Source organism: Apteryx rowi, unplaced genomic scaffold (assembly GCF_003343035.1).
Source record: "Apteryx rowi isolate R43461 unplaced genomic scaffold, aptRow1 scaffold_188, whole genome shotgun sequence".
Lineage (NCBI taxonomy): Eukaryota > Metazoa > Chordata > Aves > Apterygiformes > Apterygidae > Apteryx > Apteryx rowi.
The window spans coordinates 579,785-606,468 of NW_020448174.1; the positions used below are offsets into that span (position 1 = coordinate 579,785).

Genomic DNA, 26,684 nt, shown 5'->3' on the forward strand with positions numbered 1-26,684 from the left:
TTGACCACTACATGCAAATCCTTCTGCTTTCCTACATTTAGTAGAGTTGCTCAGGAAAATGTTCATTGTTAGTAATAAATTCAGTGATTAGAGAGTGAGAGAGAATAATCTGTCAGCTATAATTATCACTAAGAGTTTGTAGTAAAATCAAGCACCAGCAAATATTCTCCAGTCATTAGTGATTTTTCATGGTTGCGTTTTTTGGTATTCTACGTGGATATTCCTGGGAGGCATCAGATTTTCAAGTACTGCTTTGAACACCATCAATAATCCAGGTGTCTCTTATAAACATTTAGCATGAAGGCAGCTAATATCATGCATTGATTTTGAAATGCTCAGCCACTGAGTTTTAAGACTCAGGCCAGGAAGCTTGGTAAAGTGGATATTTAAAAGACGCTACCTGAAACTGTTTAAAGTATTTGCTGTAAATGTGTGCTAAGGGTTTAATGGACTCTCTCACAATAAATAGCTGTAGAATAAAATATATTCATGACGGCACATAAAACTGGTAAGTAAAAATCTTTTTCTAAAAGTTATAGAGCATTAGGTACAAGTATTAACATAGTGGAATACATAGAGAGAAAGATGAAGTAACAAGATAAAAAGAAGAATAGAAGGGAGATTTGAGATCAGGTGACAAGATAAAAGAAAAACATAAAGAAGAGCAGGTCAAATAAAGAAGTTACATGGCCTCGAATAGATGGGATACTTGGTTTGTTAGATCATTTTCTTGTTGCTTAGATTTTTTTCTATAAAATAGTTTCATTGGAGTACACCTGCTAAAAACAGGATGCTTTACAAACCCAGCAACTCAAAGTGGGAATGGAATAAAAAGAGACAGATAGTGACCAAAAATGTGTTTAGAACAATTGAATTTTTCCCTTCTCTTTCAAAGAGCTGCACATGGTGCTTGGAGAAAATACAGTGCACACTTAAAAATCCTTAATGAGCTCATCCTTGCACCAAAAAAAGGGTGAGGGAGAAGGCTCTGTCTGGCCTCATTATTATCTCTGAGCTTTGCCTTCTCACTTAGCTCGGGAAGGTCAAAGTGCAAGCAAGAGTTAAAAGTTGTATTTCCTCATGTGAACATATATTTGAAGAAACAGTAAGCTTCCTTTGAGACTTGTCATTTGTCTTGTAGAATATCCTTTCCTGACTTCTATGGCTATGAAGTGGCTTTGTTGGGCACTGATTTCTGTTCAGCAGGTTCCTCTGTGACTGTTTTCTTCCTTTATGACAGTCCCTAGATTCCTCTCTATATGCATCTACAAGGACGTGGGTTACTGCTTAGGTGGGAAAGTAAAAGTTGCCACAGCATTTTCGGTGTTCCCATACCCAAGTGCAACATGGAGTCTTTGAGGAAGTCTGGCATGTCATTCAAATGCTGAACACATTTTTTTCCTTCTTTGGCTTCATTAAAGGTGTGCTTAGTGCACGGGTTATGCCTCRGTGTTCCTGTGCAAATGTGTCAGCAGCTGTAAAGATTCCTTTGAATTTTGTCTCCTCTMTGTTCTAGGGGTATGGATCTTTGTAACGCTGAGAGAGCTGCAAAAGAAATCGGTACTTTTGTCTAAGGCAAATCTGGTCAAAAATCTGTCAGCGCTCCTAAACTAAGTTTCCAGCAGTAGGGTCAGTTGTAGCATTGACGGGCCAAGGTTAGTGTCTAGTTCTGATTAAGAGATACAATTAATACATCAAGAAAGAACAGTGTTAATGACTCCTAAGCAGCTTTCAGTCAGACGTGTCTAGAAGTACCAGAAAACAAGCATCTATTTCTTTCTTTGGTTCAGACAGTTGCACTTAAGCATCTCTTTCATGTATAAGCTCTGTTGTCTGTCCTTAAGCAATTCAGGAGAGAAACAGAAATAATTCATTACACTTTGTTTGTAGTTCTAATCAAATGTCAGTTGCTTGGTCTGAAAGCCTTTTGATGCCTGAAATGTTTTCAGGGATATTTCTTACTATTCATGTAGCAAGATAATTTTGTTTGTTAGTCCTAAGTGTTTCAGGGCATCTACTCCAGAAATGAGGTTGTTTTGAGCGTTTTACTATTAGTGAGCAGTTATTTAACTTAATAATATTCTTCTATGAGTTACTGTTTGCAAAAGACATTTTGCAGGCCCCGATACCAGACAGTTCACTGGGATTACTTAGGCGAAGAAACTGATCTCAGAGTTTGCAGGATCAAACACCAAACTGGTTGTTGTTTAGAGTCAGAAGACTAAACCACAATTCTAATTATAATATTTATTACATTGCATTGCTTTTGCCATTCCTAGAAAGTTGGCTTGAAAACAAGATATTAATAGCAGAGTTTACTYGTTGCTGCTATTTACTCTAGCAGAAGTCAACATTTATCATAGGCTAGCTAGTTGCTGTAAGTATGGTTGACAGCACAAGCAAAGAATAAGGTTTTCCTGGCAGATAATCATGAGGAAAGTTGCAAGCACCAGTGACCTTGTATTGTGCTTAGAGCAACCGCAGTTTGGTTGAGGGTATGTGTTGCAGATCCCCGTGAGCCAGAGTAGCCATAACATTTTAATTGTGTGACATAATCATACTAGTGATGTGGGGAGATGATAATGAGGAGGTAGCTGCTGCCTGAATTTTGTTTTATTAGGATGTGATTCAGAAAGGACAATTTTTATATGTCAGATAACATGGGGGGAAAAAAATCATGTAGGAAACTCCCGAAGTAAAAGATAGAGCTAGAATTCATCCTTATAGTTGCTTTTAATGCTTGGGGATGGCAGAATTTATCATGGATTATTGCTGTTCTGTGGGAGAGCTGGAGCAAAACATTTCAAGCAATTTTTTTAAAGAAGCGAAAACCAGCACTAAATAGAGAACAGCAAAGCCTGATAGGATAGACTCAGTTATAACCATCAGCTATCATAGGTGTCTCATGATATGCCAAGGGACTAACCTGGAGAAAACCTCCAAACCACTGAAACCTTATGGATTACCTCTTTTCACGTGCAAGTTTGTAAACTCATATTAGTTCATAAGCACTAGTTGCACCTAGTTTTTGCTTTAGTAATAATATCCTCATTAAACACTGCTGCTCATGAAATGTCTCATGTTTGATATTATAGTATGCATTCGTATTACTGTTAGTAGCACTACATCCAGACTTAGTAAATGTAGATCATACCTCCACCACTCAAATATCATAAATGAAACATGAAAAAACTATTGCTATATTCTAGCTAAAAGACCTGATGTCAGTGGGAGTCTTGATATTGATTTCAGCTGAATCATGACCAAATRGATGGGTGTTCTCATCTGAATGTTTGAGAATTTGCACAGGCAAGAAATGGTGACCCAGGAGAGGTATCTTCACCTTTCACCTAAAAAATATATATATATATGTAACTACAATGAGAGTGTGAAGAAGCCCTTAAAATACTCTCAGAATTTTGGGGAAATTATTTGAACTCACATGACAATGCAGGTTGAAAAAGTCAGATTGTATTCGGAAAGAAGTCAGATTAAGAATTTAGTATTCAGAGCAATGGCACAGCTGGCTCTGAGAGATACTCCGAAAATGCATGGGGAGAACTCTGCAATATCTGGATCAGGAAAAAGGGCGCTGAAAGAACATTCAAAAGTATTGTTCTCAAACAGAATATCTTTTTGCCATGCTTTGGGATTAGGAAGTTGTTTAATAATAACCCCAGAACTTTTCAGTTCAGGATTAAATCAACTAAGTCTGCTTGATGAGCTCCTTAGACTGATGGAGGGACATGTCTGGAAGCAGAGCAAGGGAATTTTGTAAAGGAGGGTGAAAAGATTTCAGCAAAGCCAATCTGCTAGTGGACCTCTATGGAGAGATTTACTTAGGGTGGAAGGTAGATTTAATGACAAGCCTGTCTACACTTAAAAGGGTTCTCTGGTATGCTTATACTCATAGTGTACACTGGCAGCCTTTCTCTGTGGAGACGCACTATCCCTTTGCCAGTATAGTTTAAATGATTTTCTCGAATGGAATAACCTATATTGGCCCAAAAGGTGCTGTATAACTATTTCAGCTCCACAGAACTGCTGACTTGTAGTGTGATAGTTTTCACACAACACAGCTGTCTTGGTAAAACAATGATGTAGACCAAATTGRCAAGTTTTGCATTTAAGTTTATATTTGAAAACTGACTGCAAAAATGACATATTCATTCTGTCTCAGTAATTTTGAAGTAAAATATACTCACTTTAATAGTAAATACTATTTTCTGTGCAGCAGTCTAGTTTTCTAAATGTATCCCATAGTTTAAGAGTAAACTGTTCTTCTCTTGGACAAAATTGGTAGATTATGCAGTCCAAATTAGGTCTCGGAAAGGGAGCAATCTCATTTTCTTCAGGTTATGCCTTCTGAGAAATTCCCAGTGATCTTACTTGCAGTAGGGATATGCAAGTATAGTTATGGAAAATGTGAGCCCAATCCTGATAATGCTTAACAGTTCCCTGTAAAAATTCAAGCAAGTGAGCAACGTCATTGAAGCTAAAGGGATTGTACACACGCTTGGAGTTTAACCTGTGCATAATTTTTTTCAGACGCRCTTAAGTAAAACTTTAAATTCTCAAGGCTAGCCTCAAACTCACCAGCCTGCAGCTATATGCTAGCAACCATACAACTGTTTAAATTCTAAATTAGCAGATACCRTATTCTATTAGATGGAATAGATGAACAAAATGTCTTAAAGTAATTACAACTAAAGTAGAATTATACACAGGAACTCCATTTTGCCACAAAATGMCGGAAAGGTCAACTTCATAACTCAGCTTCTCATGTCTTCGTGACTGACCCACATGCCTCAACAACTGTCTGCTCCCCTCAGCTGCCACACCGTCAGCTCAAACACAAGCCKCACTCCTATTTTATGTTAGAAGTTGGGATTTTTTTTTTCTTGTTCCCTTTTTTTGGCAAATGTGAGTAATCTATTTCTCAGTTCAAGGAATTTTAATAGAAAAACTGTCATGTATACATAACTTCCAGTACAGCTGAGCAAGAAGCAAATAAAAACCTTTCTTTTTATGGTAGGTTGATTCTACATACTGTCCCATCACTGCCAAATAAGTGAAACCCAGGCCAAGTGTCTAATATCATTCAGACATTCTGAAAATGTGTGTGTTTCCTTCCTTGCATGAACATTGATAGTGTCTTTTAAATCGTTTAAAGAGAATGTTTTGACTTTTGAAAATGCCAAAGTAGACATGCATGGAAAAGAACATTTTGATGGARGTTTCTGTGGTAAATACGACAAAGGAATAATCCATTTGCAACTCTCAAAGGAGTTAATGAAAATTAAAATGGGCTGGGATTAAATGCACATTTTAACTCTGCCACCAGAAAGCTTCAGCACAGCAAATGTTGTTGCTATTAAGCTATTTGTTAATTTTATTATAGTGTCAGTATAGAAAAATATCTTTTCCTTTCTTCTTTCAAAATAAAATATCATCTCCTAAGTATTAGTTTATATATATTAATGAGATTCTGAGTAAGTAGAATAGAAATATAATTCCAAACCAAACAATTCTCTTTTGGACAATAAAAATCTAAACTAGTAAATGGAAACTGCCCTAGTTGCAAAATCTTTTTTCCAGTGGTTAAAAAATATAAGTGCAATGAATAGCTTCATAAAAGCATTTTTTGAAATATACAGCTTTTGTAATTAATAATGCAGACTGTTGTCTACTTATTTCAGTAAATAATTTGAATGCAGCTGACCTTTCTGTTTTCCCTGCTGCATTATTAATGATGCTGAAGAGATCACTGGGTTATTGTTCTAGCAAATATATCCTGCTTAGCTGAGGTTCAGTTTTACCACTAATGCTGTTTAAAATGTGTCACCTGAGTAGATTATGTACAAACTGAGRAAGAAGCAATAAACTGGACAGTTTTCTGACTGCACAAACTCAGAATGCCAATGTATTTCTACAGTTCAGTTCCAGCTTCAGACATTTGGAGTAAAAGTATTATCTGTAGCAAGCTCTTAATTATCAACATCTAAATACGGCATGATGACAAACTTCGCTTGTTGGCAGAACACCAGCAGAAAGTGAAGCAGGACCTCAATTTGCCTTGGTTCAAAGTGATCTATATATAATGGCTAATCCAGATCTGGAAAGATCCATATCCCTCCCTCTTTGCAGGAGCCTGTCCTGAGAAGTGCTGATCACCAGCCACCTCCAAAGAAATCAGRCAGTATAAATGTTCATCCCAGACCATTAGAGGTTCTCCTGGAGGAAGACCAGATCAAATCCTGAAAACCATAACCCTCTCTTTTCATTATCTCATATGAATTTCTTGTGGGAGAGAGGTTATCTTCTTTTCTTTTTACAAATTTCATCATAATCTCTGAGATATCTGGCATTTTTGAGTGCACTGATCTCTCTTTGTTGCATTCTTTAGAAGCAGAGGCTGTTGAATCTCCTTGGCTCTCACTTTGAATAATTCTCATGTCTTTGTTAGGCCTTTGAATTAGGGACTAGGGATTTCAAGATGTCTGAGTAGGTTTAGTTTGAGATTATTGTTCTTATAATTAATAAAAATATGTACCTTTTCTCCAGTTAAGGCTGATTCTCCAATACTTACTAAATATTGGAATGTGTTCTTTTTTCCCTGCAGATTTCAGAATGTTTAAAATTTTATAATTGYTGGTAACCAAATATACTGTACCAGTATCATACAGAGTGTTTTTTAAGAGTGAGAAAGTTTACTGCATGTTAGCATATATAATATGCTGACAGCAGAGTTTGCACATGCAAAACTAGATAGATGTTTTAAGACTAAAGTATCATCTTCATACTCTTATATTTCAGCTGAGTACATGAGATCCCAAAGCCACATCAATACTCATTGGAGGGTATTTCTTTTTCAAACAGCATTGAAGGGATTTGGCTTCAGCATTGACTGGCACTCAGCAAAATTTATGTATGCAGGAAGTTTCTATGATGTCATTTGAAATGCTTGATTGCAATGGAGTGTAATTTAAAGGATTTGCCAAGACAGCAAAAGAAAAACTTCAGCAATGTATTTTATGACTTTAAATAAAACTGTGACAGATTGGAATAGTACATTTCATAAGCTTTAAAAGCTTGAAATTATATGGACAGCTTCCAGGTACAGTTGCATTATCTACATGAAATTGAGACAGCCCTCCCAGTGATTCAAAGCTCACGCATAGTTTTGTTTTGGATGGTAGAACAGTGGGTTTACTTGAAACATAGAATTTTGAGAGTCTAGAGCTGTTAGCAGTAAAAAGTGTTATTATGCCCCAGCCGAAGCAGGATAAATCTTCAACATTAGGGTATAATTGATGACAGCTATGTTTATGTGCCTGAAAGCTAGAAGACAATAATGCCATGTAGGCAATGCAGCTATGATAATACACATAGGTAGCCATACTTTCTAATTAAGAGGTGGTTGTCTAAATTCTTGTATGGCCATCATCTTTCTTTCTCTCAGTAGAAACCCAGTTGGTAAAGGACTAGTTTTATAAACAATTTTAAAGTTGTCTAATAAAATTAATTGAAATTTATTTTTAGTAGCTGTTTTCATAGAAAAATTAACTTTCAATAAACTTAATAAATTTCAGATTTTATATTCCTTTACTAAATCAACCTGGTCAGTCAGTAGTTTCCTTTGCTAAGGAAACTTCCTTCATTACTTATGTGTATTGATGATCTATCTATATACACACACACACATATATACATCATACATATATACAAATGGAAAGTTAATTTTGCCTTTGGTAACAGCATTTGATTACAAAATACAGTTTAGAGCTACAATTCATAAAAAGGTATATTGAATGAAGTAGCTGAGGAAAGAAGATTCCTAATTTAACTTTCTGTATTCTAACAGCTCTGAAGTTAAGGCAGAAGGGAGTTAATTTCAACATGTGAGTAAATATATGGTCCTCCTCAAGATAATGCATAGAAAAAATAAGTCAATAAGACTGTATGTGTGTGTTTGTGGAATACTTTTCTGTTTTCTGGTCAATTTTTCTCTGATCAGGTCTTCAAATCTTGACTTTTGTTAAATTTTTCAGAAAGCTCCACAACATAATATTGTTCTTATATATCCATATATGAAAGAATCCTCATATGGATTTATTTTAACCTGAATATGCTATRAAATAAGCATTTGGCCAGGAGTCCAAGGAAGCCAATACATAAATCAACGACTTGRCATTCATTCCTTTCAGAAGATAGGGAAATAAATCTTTTCAAGGTTTTGCATTATGATATTTTCAAACTGTTAAATAATTTTTAATGCAGATAATATGATGGAGCTTTACAAGATTAGTGGATAATTTATTTTTAATTTAGCTATGCTGCCAGTCATTTAAATTCTTCAGTGAATAACCATTTCCTGATTTCTCTTTTCTTCTCATTGTATGAAAGAAACATCAAATATCTGCTAAAGCAAAACTTGAAAAAAGACATCAGCATGACATGAAGAGGAGTACCCAGGTGTCCTGTTCTCTGAGAAATGGTGTCTAGGCTTCATTTGGGTCATAAAAGTAAAAGACAGACATACAGTCAAGCATAGCATGCTATACACTTGGTCTTTGAAAGAGCATTTAATGAGATACTAGGTGAATGGCATGCATTACTATACATTTTTGAAGGGATGCAGTCACTGAGGGTGAAATTAGCTTTTAAGTAAGATTTAGGTGGTATTGCACAGGTCTCGCACTGGTTCTCCACACTTCAGTGATTTATGCCCTCAGAGCGTAATTCACATAAATATTCAGAGATGTGATCCCTTCTGCTGCAGCAGGTGACACTTTTATCCTGACTTGATAAAAGAAAGATAATCTTTCAAATAGGATATTACTTTGTATTCTATTGGGTGCTTTCCTAAAATTCTCCTTGGATAGCAGCTACTGATGCTCCGTAGTGCTGCTATCCCGCTGAATAAATCAGAATGCAAAAGTGCTTGTTTTGTATATCCACTACTGAAGCTATATTCCCATAAGCTCCATATGCTGTATAAGTAAAGTTCCTGCTCCTAAAGGGAAAGGGATTTTTCTATTGCTATTTCAGCACAGAGTTGGATTAACTTCAAAAATAAAATAAATAGCTTCCACAGCTACAGAAAACGAGTTCTGCTTTTGATGAATTAGAATTAGTGTTCCACTGTGCAACAAAAGTAGGATTTTAATGAAGTCTCCACCTTCAAGCACCTCTCTAGAGAAGACACCTGTGAATCTTAGCCAAATACTTATGTAGCTCAGCTGAGTTTCTGTTGAATAACTTGCCTGGGTAAAGAAGCTGCTATATACTATCTTTGGCAACTCAAACCTTGGTAGAATACAAGCCTAATTTATGGCTGCCCAGGAGAACACTGGCTCAGTTTTACTTTGTTTTCATTTCATAGACCATCTAATCTAAAGCTATTTTATTCTTAAATCAGTGGAAGAAGTAATTCTGCAGACAAATCTACAACAGCATGGTTTTTCATCCACAAATTGCCTCAAATGAGTCAGAGTATCTCTCATAACTGTATGTTATCTTTTCAGTTAAATATATCATGAAGTCAATTTTAATTTTAATTGTCCTTGCTGGTGGCAGAATTTATTTCAGTTARTTTAATTTGATTATTGCCATTTCAGACATTAATCAGCATCTTATTAAACCATTGCACAAATATTAATTATGCCAAAAAAAAGCCCCATGATGTACAGTTAGGAAAGAATAAGAGAGCCAGAAATTCCAGAATTTCCCTTGATATGGAATATAAAACTTTACTCAGTTTGCATTTAGATTTCCAGAAATACTAAACTCAGATATTTTTCATTGACTGTCCCATGCTTGTACAAATCATGTCCAGTAGGATAACTGAAATGCCAGATGCTAAAAGCAGAGTCTGGTTTGAAATGTTTGCACAAATAACTCTCCCCGCTCACCAGCACTTCTCATCTCAACAGGCATTTTATACAGCATCACCATCTATCCCATATTAGAAGGAAAAGTAAGTGAACTGTGACACTCACTGTGAACCTGTCCATCAAAGGCAGCTAGGATCTAACTCCCCAAAACAAAGCATGAGAGCAGAAATTAGACAAGGAAGCCAGATACTGTCATACCCTTCCTCTTCCACAGAGCCCTGATCAGATGCTCCAGTATTGTTTTCCTCATTACTTCAGGAACTTTATTCCTGAAAAGCAGCGAACTGTATGTGGGGAGTGTATTGGGATTCATCCAYTTATGGTAAAATAACAAATGACTCCTGCCCTAGGTAATCAGAATGTCAGGTGGATACGTTCCTTCACAGTTATTCATTTTTAATATCCTTGGGCTCAATTATGATCTTGGATCATAATGGATAACTGTAATTATCCATTGCATTGAATTAGCTGTCAGTCTCTACAGCTCTGTCTTCCTATTTACCATCCTAATCCTGCAAAGGAAGGCTTCGCTGAGTTATAGTTCTGGAATTAGCTCAATTTATGATTCCGGGAATTACAAAACTTGAAAAGTTTACTATATCTTTGCCATAATAAATAGTATAAATGAGGCCTTCTGACTATACAATTTGATGAATTATAAAACAAAATCTTGCCTCTGAGTCTCTATCACTCAAACTATAAAGTCCTACAGTTTTCGATAAAGCACGAAGAGAAAAGGTGTCCTCATCAATGTTGTGTCTTTGTCATGTTTAGGATGGAGGTATAAAGATCATGAGATCTTTATAGAGAGCAGGTGAAGTTAGTGGTAGTTTCATATCTTCAAGTGCCCCTAGTTTATTCTAGCTGACACTCCCTCTTTCACGATCTCTGTGTTGATGAAGGAAACAGAAAGTGAGCAGTGTAAGTCAGACTTGAGAACAGTTACCTTCTGCATTCTGCTATCTCTGTTTTCTCTGTGTCAGTGTTTTTTGGACAGTTAACTTTGAGCCGCTTTTGCAGTTCAGCACGCCTTTATTTTCTCACCACTTACTCTGTATGTATGTGAACCAACATTGGATTGACACTGTTGAATCTAAATGTCGTTTTGGAAATGGGGAGCTGACTTGAACATTAAGGACAACTGCCGAGCTAAAGCTGAAAGTGATTTGAAGAAAAGCTTGTGTGATATCTGGGGTTTAGCTGGTAACTTATGATAGCGATGGACTGGTATAGTATTTATGCTGCCTCTTAGGCTGTTAGTATTCTTTACAGTATTGATCAGATTATATAGTTGAGAGGTTTTGAGGAAATGACCTCAAATAAATGTTTTAGTATTTTATTGTAATTTGGAGGACTCTTTTTGTCACTTACAAGATAATTTTCCAAGTTCTGTTTTTATATACATTACCCAGTTCTCATTGTTGTAAATGCTGAGAAACATTCTTATTCCTTTCATTCGACAGAATCCCTCAGCATATCATCTCCGTCACAGAAACCCTTTACAGATCTGGTTCTGTTGATTTCTTTGGAAAGTGCCTTGTTCCTTGCTGTCAGTAAGGAGTACTGTACCTTGCTGTCCCTAGGAAATGAGAGTGTGCTTTTGAGCCGCTAAAGCCACCTACTCTAGGTCCTGTTTTCAGACCTGAAAAAAATCATAGAAGAAATAATTAATTTCTGCTTATATTCTGAATCCAGTAAATTCACTCAGGCAAAATTTTCTGGCAGTTTCACTTATTGGTCTGCTTTGCATTTGTGTTCTTTTAAACTGCTAGTAACTTTTACCTGAATATGAAACCTTAGCATAGTTATTCAAGAAATTTTAGGGAATTTGTAGTATTACAACCAACAGGAATTCGTGGATGAAATCTCTGATCACCTTGCAGTTGATGGGTTTTTTTTCTTCTGGATGTTAAACAGTCCAGGATTTTACCTTTTATGTGAAAGCTCTAGCACTGTTATATGCCAGTACTTCCAGTTTAAACATCTTTCCTCTTTGGAGTTTATCAAAAACTGTAGGACTTTATAGTTTGAGTGATAGTAACTCAGAATTATTTTCGTATCTGGATATAAGAAATTGTTCATCTTTAGTTCAAGGTCTCACCAAGGGCTGCTTATTAAGCAAATCCACAAGCATGCCAATTACCTGGAACTTAGGACAAAATTTTATATCCCTCTTCCTCTAAGAAGCACATAATGGTGGGAGACAGGTAGTAGAAGCATCTTAATCAGGACTGCAGATATTCAGGCCAGAATTCCCATGCTATTTCTGTTTGGCCCAACTAGGCTCATGTCAAATAACAGTTTTACATTGGGAGCTAGATCAGATCCAGACAGAGCATACCTCCCTAGAGTAAAAATGTGGCATCAGTAGGGTATCAGAATAGTCGGAAAGAAATCTTAGAACTATATATGTGTTTGTGTGCACGTTTGATTATAGGTGTAGTTATGTTTGACTATGTATGTACACTGAGGCTACTAGAATTTTCCTTCAGGAACATGCATTTTATAGTACCTATAAATTATTTGTTTGCTGTATCTAAAAAGAATGATTGTCCTGCTTATCTAAGCTTTCTCTCTGCTGTTTAAAAAAAAAGTTCATTGTGCTGTATCTCAATTTGTCCATTCCTTCAGCTATGTGTAATGTTCTGCAACATTTAATCCCTTTTCCATTGCCACACAATCATCACTTTAGCAATTGCATTTGGTCTTCCTAGATGTTTATGCATACGGCTCATCTATATTCAAGGCAATATTCAAATGGCCTCACATGTTTTCAGATCACTTGGGGATGTCTGTCTAGAAGCTGTCCTCCCTGCATTACCCAAAAGAAGAATGCTTGGAAGATGGCACTTAATTTAACTTATAACGAATTCCTGTATTTCTTTCCACAAATAAAGGACTTGTCATTTTTTTTTACATTGGCTTTTAGCATTTTAGCTAGTGTGCAGCTTGATCTACAAACAACTTTCATCTGGATTCCGTTTAATCTAAGCTCTTAGGAAGGGAGGGAGAATTATATCCTGTGATATTTTGTTCACACTCTCCATATGCTATCTAAATCCCTGCTCCATGTAGTTCTGGTCTGGGATTCTTTAACTGGTTATCCTAGCTTTCTGTATCAAAATGTGATTAAATAATAAAATAGTGGAGAAAGGGAGAGTTTAAAAATCTTACCATTTTACGGTGAATATTGGTTGCATAGCAATTCCTGATAGCCTGATTTTTTTCGCTGTCTTTCCTGATAGCAATCATTCTCTAACAGCTATTCCACAGCTGAGGCTTATTTTTTGCTTACTCAGTGTAAAGGCTGCAAATGATATGAGTTAAACACCCACTAACATTTTTAATACCATTTGAATCTGCTAAATCTGGATATTAATATTAGTGTAAATGTACTGTTTTAGTAAATACAGTCCAGTTTCATCAAACAGATTAACTCAGAACATTAGCCAATATCCAATCTTTAAGAGTTCGTATGCCTTCCTCCACAATCAATATTTTCCCACAGTTTTAGCAAGAGTAAAATGTTCAATCAAAAAGCAAGAAGCCTGAAATGTCTGTGCAAAATCTGTTTGTATTCTCCAGTATTTGTCCTCACTTTAGTATGTTATATTTTGTGGCAGTCAAATGAATGAGTATATCATTTGAAGATTCATGGTCTGTTATGTAATTAATTATATGTAATTAATTTGCTTCATTCCATGAACCTTAGATGAGCTTGTTTCTTTATTATTTTATGTAATTCATCAGATATTAAAAATAAGCAACTGCTAGTTGTTGTTAGTCCTCCAGGATTTTACCTATGTGCTTGACTTAGAAGGCTGAGAGGAGATCTTATCAATGTGTACAAGTATCTGAAGGGAGGGTGTCGAGAGGATGGGACCAGACTCTTTTCAGTGGTGCCCAGCGACAGGACGCGAGGCAACGGGCACAAATTGAAACACAGACACTTTCATCTCAACATGAGGAAAAACTTCTTCACTGTGAGGGTGACAGAGCACTGGAACAGGTTGCCCCGAGAGGTGGTGGAGTCTCCTTCTCTGGAGATATTCAAAACGCGCCTGGATGCGATCCTGTGCAATGTGCTCTAGGTGACCCTGCTTGAGCAGGGGGGTTGGACTAGATGATCTCCAGAGGTCCCTTCCAACCTCAACCATTCTGTGATTCTGTGATTCTGTGACTTCATGCATGTGACTAGTTTCTTTGGTATCAGTGGAAGTGTTCTCATGTGTAAAGTTCAGTAGATGTGTGTAAGCATGAAGGACTTGGCCCGCATGAACCTCATTCAACACTTAATAAACAGAGACTTGGCTATGATGTGACTGTTCCAAAATGAACATTTTTTAAAATGGAAGTTTTCCATCTGTTTTTCTGAGAAACAGAAACAAAAGTCGGTTGTCTTCTCTTTAGTCCAAGCTCTGAGAATGCAAGCCAGTGGGTCAAAGTTATTTCTGATGATCTTTCTGAGCAGTTTTTGGAAAACCTTTCTCTTCTTTTAAATATTAAGTGCTTTCTTCCGCAGCAAGAGTGTTCAAGTACTCTCAAAAGATGCTTTTGAGAGCTGATTACATTACGGACTATGGCAGGTATTCCAGCTGCCATGGAAAGTCTGATACTAAATTGGATTCCTGGTAAAAAATTCTAGCCAACAGAGCAAGGTTCAATTTGCATGTCTAATCGGAAGTTAGACAAATCACTTGTTATTTAGCAGACAAGGATAGAGCTGAGATGAATCATTCAACTGTCTTCACACACAAGTAAAGTCAGTCTTGCTTGAGAAGGACTTGTAAAAACTGTAATAATCCCCCTTTGTGTAACATGTGAGCTTCTGAAAACATCTAAAATGTAGCCTGAAAGGAAAAAAAAACACCGTGCTCCATTACCAAATAACCTAAATAAACCAAAGACTTATCTAATACAGTATTCAAGGTTTTAAAGCCAGAAAGGATTGTTATGATCATCTAATACTGGGTAGATCCATTACATTAATCACATAAGTGTTTTGAAGGATTGCATTGAAGACTTTTCTCCAAGGCTAGAAGAAGATTTATGCTACTCATTCTGGTTTATTCCACAGCATTGCAACAGTTTAATTGTCAAACAAGAGAAAAATTTTATGTCTACCAGAATACTTCTGGCTTCTAGGAACATGAAAACTAACAGGTACATTTTGAAGAGTTGTCGGGGAGAAAGAACAAGAGAGTGTACCTAAGAAGAAAAATCTAACACTACAGAGACAACAAAATTAAGCTAGGAAAGAATTCCAGGGCAACAAAAAAGCACCCAGATCTGACTATTCCTCTTCATCATTGCCCAGTCTCTGAATTCCAAGCAGACAGACAGGATGAGACTGTCACAGCAGTACAGCATAAAATATTTCAAAAATAAGTGATTATTCAGGAAAGTATTGTGAAAAAAAGGGAGGAATCATATTCTAGGCCAAAATCGTAAAGACTTAAAAGAAAAGTGGAGACAGAGGATGTCAGTAAGGAAAAAGTGTAGTATTGCAAAGTTAGCTGGAAAATACAGGGCTGTGTGAAAATACTGAGTGAGTAATGACAGACCTGGATACTATCAGAGCATAGCTGAAGAAGGGGGCTGCCCTTGGAGAAGGGCCCTCACAACTGAAGGGAGCTGACTGAGATGGTGCTGGTGGACAAATCTGAGACTCAGACTGCAATGATTCAAAGAAACTTCTTTTCCTTGGTTTGCAGGCAGAGCCCAACACACTTTGGCAACACTGAGAACTGAGCAATATTTCTATGCACAATGCAATATCAATAGTAAAGGTAATCAGTGTTATGACAGATCTATCCAAAAGTATTGCGCTGTCTGTGATTTTACTTTGATGTTTATATTTTCTTGCCATATGCCTGGGCATGAGATGCAGTTATTCTTATAATCATAGGCTGTTGCTGTTCATTTTGCATTTCACATGCTTCAAGGGGCTAGAAGGTTAAAGAAAGCTTACAGTTTTACCTAATGCAAGCACACACATGGAAATACAGTATCTTCTTCCATATCCACTTGAACTCTGTATAAGCACAAAGATTGCTAAATAGTTTTCAGGCTTTTAACGCATAACTCACCTCTGCAAAAAAGGTAGTTCAAGCTACTCCATTACTGAATCTTTGTAAGTGGTAGAGAAATGTCACTCCATCTTTCCTCAACTAAATTCAATTTATCAGAACGGGTGTTGCTATGCATTAGTCATTAAAGCAAATCCTGAGGCTTCAAAATACACTTGGCATGGCACAATATCTAATTTTGCATATGTTGCCCTTATAAGGTAATCAGTGTGATTTCCTTTACAGTCTTTTGATCCATATATTTAAGTCTCAGTCATAATGATAGTGATGTTTAATGACTTAGAATCTAGATTTTATATTAAAACAATAAAAGTGAAAAAGAAAACTCCAACAACTTTAGAGTTAATTAATTGACTACTCAGAGACACTTATCAGCTTTACACAAGTTCAATCTGCCAAGAATTCAACACAGTTAATTAGCAATGTTCTGTCTTTTATAGTCTTCAGGCCTGAATAGATTATTAGGACAAAACCTAAGCTGCAAATTCAGTTCTGCAAGGTGCTGGTTTTCTTTTAGCTCCAGCTCAACAAGCACTTCAGATTAGATTTAAAGGAAAGTAGAAGAAGATGTAAATGGATCTGAACAGCAAATCCAAAATTTGAATCCATGCCCCTCCTGTTCTTAGCCTCAGAAGCCTAAACTCCCTGGTCATGTCCCTGATTGCACTGCACCTAGGGGCACACAGGCTTTTGCTTCTTTACAGCCCAACACTTCCTGGCACAAGCAGATCATTTCCCAGATCCCGTTTGTGCCCAGCTGGAATCTGGACACTCGACTGAGTGTCACTGTCATCTCCTAGAAGGCCTAGAAAATAGACAAGCTCTGAGCTAGTTTCATACGCGTTAAGAGGGCGTATATAATTCTTTTCCTAAAATGTCATTGCAGCTGTTTCTATTTTTACAATAGTATTCAACTTTTATATAAAAGCCTTGTGATTAGCAGACTTGAGCAGTGGCATGCCAGAATCACATCCCTACATCTCCCACCATCCATTTGCATGCTAGTATCACTACCCTGGGTGGATTCATGCCACCCTGCAGTATAAAATGCAAGATTTGTAGAGCTGGGAAGAAAGGGTGTGATGCAGTGTATACAGTTAGTTTTTGATTTTCCAATAAACTGCTGATCTGCATATAGTTAAACATATGCTGAAGTAATTCCTGAACTGGAGACAGAGCGCCTTGGCACTGTCAGATCCGATGTGTCCTTCCTGTGAGTTTCTGAATATCCATGGTTGTATGCTTTTATATACATATGATATATATATATATACACAAATATATATACACACACAGACATATACACACATATACACACATATATGTGTGTGTGCGTGTGTGTAGCAATATATATATGTATGTTCTGTGAAGAAAAACCCTACCCTGATGAAATAAATGGCCGCATTCCCATTAACTTCAACAGAATGAGTATTCAAACCAACATGGGCACTTTCATCTATCTTTTTGCATGATTTACAAGCTGTGAGAGCTATATATTATATAGCTTTTGAGTTTACTAGATTATTTTCCTCATTTGAGAGAGGCAATAAATTTATCTAGAAATTATTTGGTAAGTAGTGCTAGTGGAAATTGGACTAAATGTTCCAGTAACCTCCTAACAAATTCAGACAATTCAATCCAGTGAGAATTAGCTCAAAGAGAAGTTGAAACATAACTCTGATGATAAGTATAATTTTATTTTTTGTGCTTTTATATCAGATCCAAGCACTCTAACTTCACATATAAACAGCATTTCAGTAAATACTCTCTCTCAGGAAACAGACAGCCAGTGAAAATCCCTGGATTTCATGAGATTTTATGGTAGGACTGAGGCAGGAGGTTGTTGATAGGGTTAATTTAAATGTGCATGTGTTGAGTACTGGAGTAAGAATCGGGAATCGWCTCCTGATTCCATCAACTTCCAAGTTCTTCCTCTGCTTAATTTTTTTATAATTTTAGACAAGTTTCCTTATGCCATCTTCTGCATCTCTTAGGTAGGAATAGTAAATTCCTTCCCTTTGAAAAAATATTTTGAGACTTGTAAGTAAAAAGTGCTATGCAAGGGCTTTGCATTATTATGGTAATTTAAAAGATAATGAATGTCATCTTACAAAATAAGTTAAAAAGTGTTATGTGGAATGCCAAATGTTTTTTAACTTCTTAAGTTTGAATTGCTATTCAGATTCTAAGCCTAGACTGTTGCTTTGTTTGAAACTTCTTTTGAAATCATTTCCACCTGTTTAAGCAGTTTTGACTTTGCTGCAGACATGGCACAATAGTTGCATTATACTAAGTTAGACTGCTTGTCAAATGTAAAACCTTGGTTTTCATTTCCTTATATCTTGCTGCTAACTCTCTTCCACTATCCATCAGTTAGATGATTTTCTATCACACAACTGGCAGTTGACATATCTGCCAGTCAGATCTTTTCGTACAAATTTCCAGGTTTGAGAAATCAGATTCACTATTATAAGAGAATGAAATATTTCATTAAATCCAAAAAAATGCAAATCCTTTGTTTGGGACAATTCCAATTTTAACTTCTTGTTTAACAATTCCCAAGTTCTCTGAAGACTGGACACAGTTTTGAACTGAAACACACCTGAGCTATAACACCACATACCCTCGTAACCATCACAAGGGTAGCTGTGCTGTGTCCTGTGTGACTTATATAGCATGACTGCTAGTGTGCTGAGAGGACAATGCACGTGCCCTGTATGGGGATATAAGGGTTTCTGTGAAAGATTTGCAGGGCGATTAGACTTTTCCCACCAACACAGAAGAAGGATTTGAAGATGTGCTACACCCAGGTGCTGCTACTCCAGATCTTAGATGTTTACTCCAGGTGCTGCATACCACATGCACAAAGTTTGGGCAGGGAGCATTGGATCTGCTGCAGAAATATCTCCTCTACTCCTTTCCCCTCAGGCTGCCCAGACATAGGCTGGCCTCATTACAGCCAAGGAAGAGATGTGTATGCAGTCCCTGTGGCAGTACTTAGACCAAAATGAAAACCTTGTATGGGTTCTGCAAACCTCACATGAGTTGCACACTAAGATAAATACTTATATGGCCTCAAACATTTTATAATTCAAAAGAGTAACATTCCAGATAGCTTGCTTTTGCCCATTTATTCTAATGATAGCTATATCTTAATCTGATTTAGGTTTAACACATTTGGTAAGTGAATGAAAGGCAAGCTGAATGCTTAGATTTAAATGAACAAAAACAAGAGGTTATGACATCATTTTTCTTTAAGAACGTTTACAATTAAATTTTGTGCATAGGGGTTTAATTGTGAAATCCTTAGTGAGTGTAATAAACAAGCTCTAGTCACATTAAGGCTGAACTGTTCTCAAAAACCTTCAAGTTCAATCTCTGCAAAAAAACACATTTTAAAAGAAAAGAAATGTAAAATATTCAGACATTTTATGTCTGCCATAAAAAGGAATAATAAAATAGTCCATAATCACACTTTTGTTCATTAAAATGTTCATCAAAAGCTAAAGAATAATGTTTAAGCCTGCGTAGTTAGACTGGCAAGTTTATCTGCAATGGATTCATAATATGTACTACGGTATTTTGATTATGATTTTTTTTCCAGAAATGACTGAAACTTCTTTTCTGGGACTTAAGGGGAAGAAAGAGAGAGATTTAACATCACCAAATGGATCTGCACTATTTAGCTGAATAACAGAGAAAATGCATCAAAAACTTTAAATTATTGCTTAACAAAGAACACTGAAAGACCTGATAAAAGAAATAGATTCCATTTTGATTATGTTTCAAGAAACATTGCTATCACTTTATCCTGCAAACTCTTTTTATAATGCAGCAAAAAATATGCTYTTTGAAAGTAGTGTAAAATTCATCAGGAACTTAACTCTTTTAGTCTTCTTGTTATTTATTACTTGCAGGGGTAAGAAGATTGGACATGATATAGATTTTTTGATCACCAATCCGGGACCAAGAGAAGACGATGATCTTCTGCATAAAGTTGTTGACTTATGGAAAAAGCAGGTATGAAGTAAATAATATTTGGCTAAAGAAGACATATTCTAACAGCACTGAATTAAGCCTGTGTAGTGTTGAAAGGATGCCAACTCCTTTTCACAGACGATGTTAAGATTTTGAAGTCAGATATTTTTCCATTTAGTTATCAAGCATGATGATCCAGGTGCATCCTCCAGCTCTGAATGCTGACATTGAAGGTTATATCAGGGGAAGAGTAACCCTATGCACACTCTGTTATGTTTTCCCCCAAGAATCATCTTCTGGTCAGAAGCAGGAAATCAAGATAGATGGATTTCTGGGTGACCCACTATAGCTGTTATTATACTTTGAAACAAAACAATATTTGTTTAAATTCCCCTTGAGATGGGTTTAGAGTTTCCCTGTTCTCTAGGGAACTGCAGCTCTAAGAGTAGTGGATTTCTGTGAACTCACATGGTGAGGTGAACAAGTCCAAAAGCTTGGGTACCAAAAATTTGGAATTCTGGCTTCTTTTCAGACCATAGATTACAATGGTTCCTGGTTTCCATTGGAATATTGTCAAAATTGACACAGTCCTCCATAACGTCTGGATTTTGATGAATGCACACATTTCAGAGGAATATTTCATTTAAGTTTTTTTCTGTTCAGCTTTCTTCAGTTCCAACCAGCTTTAAAGTTGGAAGATTCTAAATTATAACAGGTGCAGGTACCTGAAAATATTCCTAAGTCAGAAAGACAGTATGTTGGGATTAACAAGCCTTTCTTTCTTTTTCTACCTTTTTAGTCAGCTAAGATATCTTTCAACATTTAGAACCTGTACTGTTCAAAGGAACTGACTACATTTCAACATGTAAAAGGGCAGCTCTCTGTCTGAGGTGAATCATCAAATGTCCCACTGCCAAGCACAATCAGCTTTCAATTGAGATAGCCTGGAGCGAATGCTGTTTGAATTGGTTCTTGAACTATGTAATTAATGTGTAATGGGTTAACATGCAGAAGATATTAAAAAAATCCAAACAGACAAAAGCTTATCTGACTATATGACGAAGTGATCTGTTTTAGATGTGGTCAAAACCTTTTCTATTGACTTTAATGGAGAGGCATCAAACTTGCTCTTTCCCGGTAAAATACTACCCTAGCTGCATTTCTCTTTCTCCAGGTGACTTTCAGTCTTTAAAATGTTAAAAGATTATTACTAATTTCCCAGATTTATGTGACTTTCATCCTAATTCTGTACAGTAAGTGTATGTATTGAAGTAGATTGCTAGCAGATACAGTTTATCAAAAAGCAGTGAAGCTGTGGCTATTAATGAGTGCTGAGGAGCTTTTTTATTTTTATTTTTTATTATATTATGTAAAGCTTTTTTCTCAGTGATTCTGCTCACTTCACTCTGAGCAAAGCTGCCTTTCTTCTTGGAAGCCATCCTTTTGCCTTCTAAAGCAGACTCAAACCTCTGGGAAGCCATGTGCAGGTCCTCCAAAAATCCTGTTTATTATCACACTGCAGAAAGGAAAAGTGCCGACAGGTTGAGAGCAAGAGCCTGCCCCTGAGTGCAGCCTTTCATTCCGTCTCCCATTCCATCACACTCCACTTACATTAATGTGAGAACAATGCCTGTGATCTGAGAAGCCTGGCAACTGCTGAAGCTTTGCAGGTCACTCCGCGTTGCTTTCATTAAATGGAATTGAAAGGAAAGAAATAGAAAATAAATTGCTCTTACTGATTTTTTTAAGGATGAATTTTGGCTAAAGCGAGTGCAGAGAGAGTGAGGGAGGTCAAGGGTGGCCAAGGGTCTGATGAAAAGATTAGGATTCCTCTAGAGAACCCAGAATGAAGAAAATGTCTAAAGGGGAGATACACAATGGCAGTAGGAACCAAACCTAAACAAGATGGGGATTGTTTAAGCTGATGGACAAAGATTTTTCTGTGTTCTGTGTTTCCTCTGGAATCTTTATGGCTAATAATACTACTTATATGGCCTCTCAACTGTGACAGTTGTCATATACTGGCTTTTACCRTCACTGCTAAAAAATAGCTGCCAGCAAAACCAAAATGCAAAAACAAAGACAGGAATTATACTCCCCTTGCCTTCTTATTACCTTTGATTTCTAAGAGGAAAAAAGGAAAAAACCCCAAACCTAAAGCACTTTCATACTTTTTGACAGTACACCTGTCGGCTGCTTCACAGCTTTCCACTTTTGTGCTACTGCTTCAAAGCCCAGATTCATCAAAGAATGTCGCTGAGGTCATGATGTTCACTTCCTTTCAGCAGCTCTTAGTGAAGGATTCTGCAATGTTTAACTTGTAAACCATGAAAAAAAACCCTAATTTAAATAGTTTAAAAGGGCCTTTTTCTTAGCTGAAAAGTTTACTGTAACAAGATCCTTCCACCGAAAGTTGTTGAAAACTAAGTGGTTAAATCAACACCATCAAACTCTTTGATGCAGCACCATCAGAGATAAATGGGCTGAGGAACAGAGAACACAGAGTCTCCACTGAGCTTCAAAGTGGAATGGAAAATGGAAACGCTGCAATGCAGTACACAGGTTATAGTTTTAATGGTTCCAAGAAGCTTAATAAAGAAAGAAATTACGTCCTCTGTGGGTTAGAGTTTGCAAGTCTGTGTGCTAACAGGCTGAGCCATCTGTGTCAATGCAGCCTCATGCAAACACTCTGTAAAGAGATCTTTATTCTTTGCTAAAAACCTATATAGCTATATTTAGCACTGTTCACTTGTTACATATATACCATCAACAGAGGAAGAGATATGATTACTGTTGGCATTTCAGCACTCTTAATTTTTTTCCTTTGCATTTGTGCAAGTATAATGTTGCATTAGCCCATATTGCCATTCCATTTTTCTTTTGTCTTTTAAGAAAATGAAGAATAGGGAGACCTGCTTGTGCTTACTCATTTTAGTATCTAAATGGTCCAGTTTAGATTCTGTCATTCATCCTTGCTGAGGTGCATGGATCAGGAAGGGGAAGGGTTGATGTCCCATTAAGGTGGATGGTAAGGAGCAAGTAACAGGACTGACTTTTCCATTGCTGGAAACAGTTTTTTGTAAAGAGGGTTCAAAGGACAGCAGCACATTCATTATCCAGTGACAGCTGGAGTTTAGCAGTAACAAAACCTGTTTCTAAGACAAGATAGAGAAACAGTTATGAGGCTGGAACAAAGAGCTTATTTCTCTCAGATGAATGCCTTGCCCATAAGACTGTGGAGTTGTGTTCACATATATTTTCTCTCCTTTTGACTCAATTAATTCCGAATTCTTTATTGCATTTTGGCCCAGCTTCAGCAGGAGCTGAGGACATCCTTACTTAAAATAGACTATTGCTTTGTGGTTAGGGCAATAAAGTGTGAAGTGAGAGAAGTCGGCCTAAATCCCCTTAAGCAGAGGAGGGGGCTGAGTCTGAGTGTCTTGTCTCCAGGGTGTTGCATAAAGCAGGGAGAAGTGTTCCACTTCCTGCAGTGTTTTCAGTGAAGCTCCTGACAGTGGTGGCATTTCATATGAAGTCTAATCTTGCTGGTGTGTAWTATACATCCATATGTGGGTGTGTATGCATATGTCCCTATCTATCTATCTGTCTGTCTTGCCCACCTGTGCAAATGCTTGTGGCATGGAGAGGGGGAAACATCTTCATTCCTGGACTCCAGTGCTGGGTTGTGCATTCCTGTCAAAAGCAGGTTTTTCAGGACATGATCAGAATTAGACCATTCTGACACGTGGGGAACTTCAAGATGAAAAACTGTCATCAAAGGAAGCAAGACACCTGCACAGTTAGGCAGCAGCTGTGAAGTTTTGTATTACTGATTAAGCCTGGGACGCCATTAGCTAATGATTCCTCGCTCTAGCAGGCCTAACTGCTCCCAGGCATCAGTTTCTCGAGCTGCTCCACTTTATAAAATTCCATTTGTCTTACCTAGCTAGGGATTTTTTTGGATTGAAATCTTGAACTAACATACCTACGTCCTATTTTGGATTAATCAGAGCTATTTCACTAAAAAAAAAAATAGATTCACTTCTGTATGCCACCTTAGAAGAAAATTAAGAACAGCATATATACATTTCAGAAGAACATACTGCAATACATTTTGAAGTAGTATAACATGGTCTTACTTAGCTTTAAGAGAATTAATCCAGCCACCAATACTTAGGAATAATGACTACTGGTATCATTACACATGGGATAGGATTTAATTTAATTAAATATATTAAAAAGTGCTAATGACCTTATTTGGAATGATTCTTCAGCTACTGATTACATACCTCTCTAAAAYTTCACCACTCTTTTCCAGTTTGATCGTGGATTTACTTCAATATCAACGCCACTGATGTACAAACATTCAATCTATTTAAATACAAGTGCAGAACCATTTTAAAAGGGGCAAATTGTTGTGGTTATTAACATACTTGCCCTACAAAAATACATTTGGTTTTGATGGTATTGTAAATCTGAGAAGTGATAATGCCCACGTTTTAAAACTTGATTTTTTTAAGGTCTACAACGACTTACAATGTGTAGCTCAAAATGATACTTGCAAAGAGCTACAGATTCACTGATAAAGAGTAATATGAAGGCCTCTGTTTCGCAGCTAGCAGTAGCCAAAGCTTTGCACAGTCTTCAGAGCCGACTACCACTTCAAGCAATCTTTTTTTTCCAAAATGCACAGAAGTGCCATTTCACCGTTATTTTAAGGGTGAGGGTGATGTCCAGTGCCTAATCAAATTAGGTTAATCAGAAACATTATCCCAATAGATATGACCTAGACTTTGTTTCCTATTTAAAGGTGGTTCCTATTCAAATTTGAATCAGATTTCAACTGCTTATTGAAGTCAGCAATCATGTAAYTGTTGCCAGATTGCATTTTTTTAAGGTTGAAGTCGATTTTTACAGTAGGGTACAACCTCTTATATTCTTCCTATTATATAAATTCCTATATAAATTGCCTAGCCACTTAACTATGGAAATGCAATAAAGCATAACCTAGAGATATACAGTCCTAAAATATCCTTCTAGTCACACTTGCTAACCACTGCCATCTGCAAATACTTAAAATGTATTCAAGTAGAAGACATGGTCTAGTCAGCAAGGAAAAACAGAATTCTGGAGAAAGGAAAACTGCTTCATAATTGCCTCGTGTTAAACCTCAGGGGCACCAAGGAATGTTCCCTTGATATTTCTAAACATGAAAATAGGCAGCCAAAAAACAAAAAAAAACAAAAAAACCAAATAGAGAAGTGCTCTATCTTCTGTGGTTTAACAGACAGAAGCTGTACTCTTCAGGCAGCTGGCAGCTCTCAAACAGAGGATTAATGGAATTCTCTACAGGAAAAACAATACAAGGCACTAAAAATCACACCAAATTTAGAACTTGGAAAAAAGTTTGAAAGTTTAGGAAATAAATTTACTCTGACAAAGGTGTGGTATCCAGGATGACTTCAGGTAAAGAGAATTTATTCATTTTTATTTTGGGCAACATGGTAATGTCTCGCATGTCAAACTTGCTCAGTTTTTATCTACTGCTATATATTCCTGTAAAGAGAAGCAAGCTGGAAGAAATGAGTCTGAAACCTAAGTAAAGCTGATACAGAAGAAATCATCCATAAGATAATAGCAGAGCTAAGTGTCAGAATGAAAATAAAGATGAAACAGAGGATACAGTGTATTACTGAAAGTTAAAAATGAAAGGCTCTTAAAAGGGTGAGCCTGAGCATTTCATATTAATGCCATTATATCTATTGCAGACACAGGTGATACATAATCATAGCTTCTCAAAACCTTATGTGTTAAAATTCCAAGWATAGGGTGTTGGTGGCCATGTGCTGCTGTCCTCGGATCTCACTGAAAGATCCCTCACTAAGGAGTTTTAAATACTTCTTAGGTGCTTGTCTATGAAGAGAGAAATCACCACAGTGTCCTCACCAAGACTGAGGAGATTTCAATTTCATTTGAAAAGACAAAGAGAATTCAAGTATTGATATAAACTGTGGTAAAYGTGTAAAACTGGTGATCGTTGTCTGAGCACACTACTTGCAAACAGAATACAGCTACTGGAAATGTAGGTACTTGGAAAGACAAAAAGACCAGTTTACCAAAACTTAAAGAAGCTGTTAGAGTTCTGCCTAGAGAAATATATTTTAAAATAGATTTGTTTGGGGTATGTGCTACGTAATGCCCCAAATCTCAAAAAGGAAAAAGAAGAAAAAGATGTGAAAGCATTGATGAAGCATCTAAAAGATATTCACAGAGAATGGGAAGAATGTCAGTGCTTCAATTCATCAATTAATAGTCAATGACCAACACGATTAAGAGCATTTTTAGCATTAAAAGCAACAGAAATAACCTGAGGGCAGGCATGGTTTCATCAGTAGAAGTGAAATTATAAGCAGTTACACATTAACATTCAATAGCTATTTTGTCTCTATATTTGGAAATAGCAAGCACCAATCCCTTGTGATGTTGGGGGGAAATCAATAAAAAAATACTATCTATTTTAAAGATGAATGTGATAGAGCATCTGCTAAAATTAAGCATTTCCAGATCAGCAGACCTAGAAACTAGTAACCCAAGAGAAGGAGCTAAGTAAGGAGTTTTGTTGTATTAGTTTAAAATAAATCATCAAAATCAAGAAAAAGTCCATAGAAGTGAAGGAGTACCAATGCAAGTCAAATAGTTATCATTAGTAGGGCTGGCCCAG

At 36.7% G+C, this 26,684-nt stretch overlaps 1 protein-coding gene across 1 annotated transcript in view; it reads left to right on the forward strand.

Moving 5' to 3' along the window:
- The window catches only part of DNTT (DNA nucleotidylexotransferase), a 96,772-nt gene that overhangs the window by 40,698 nt on the left and 29,390 nt on the right, over nucleotides 1-26,684 (forward strand). Inside the window, exon 8 of the mRNA XM_026061937.1 lies at nucleotides 19,903-20,005. Within this exon, the coding sequence (XP_025917722.1) occupies nucleotides 19,903-20,005 (103 nt within the window). The remainder of the gene's footprint in view (nucleotides 1-19,902; nucleotides 20,006-26,684) is intronic.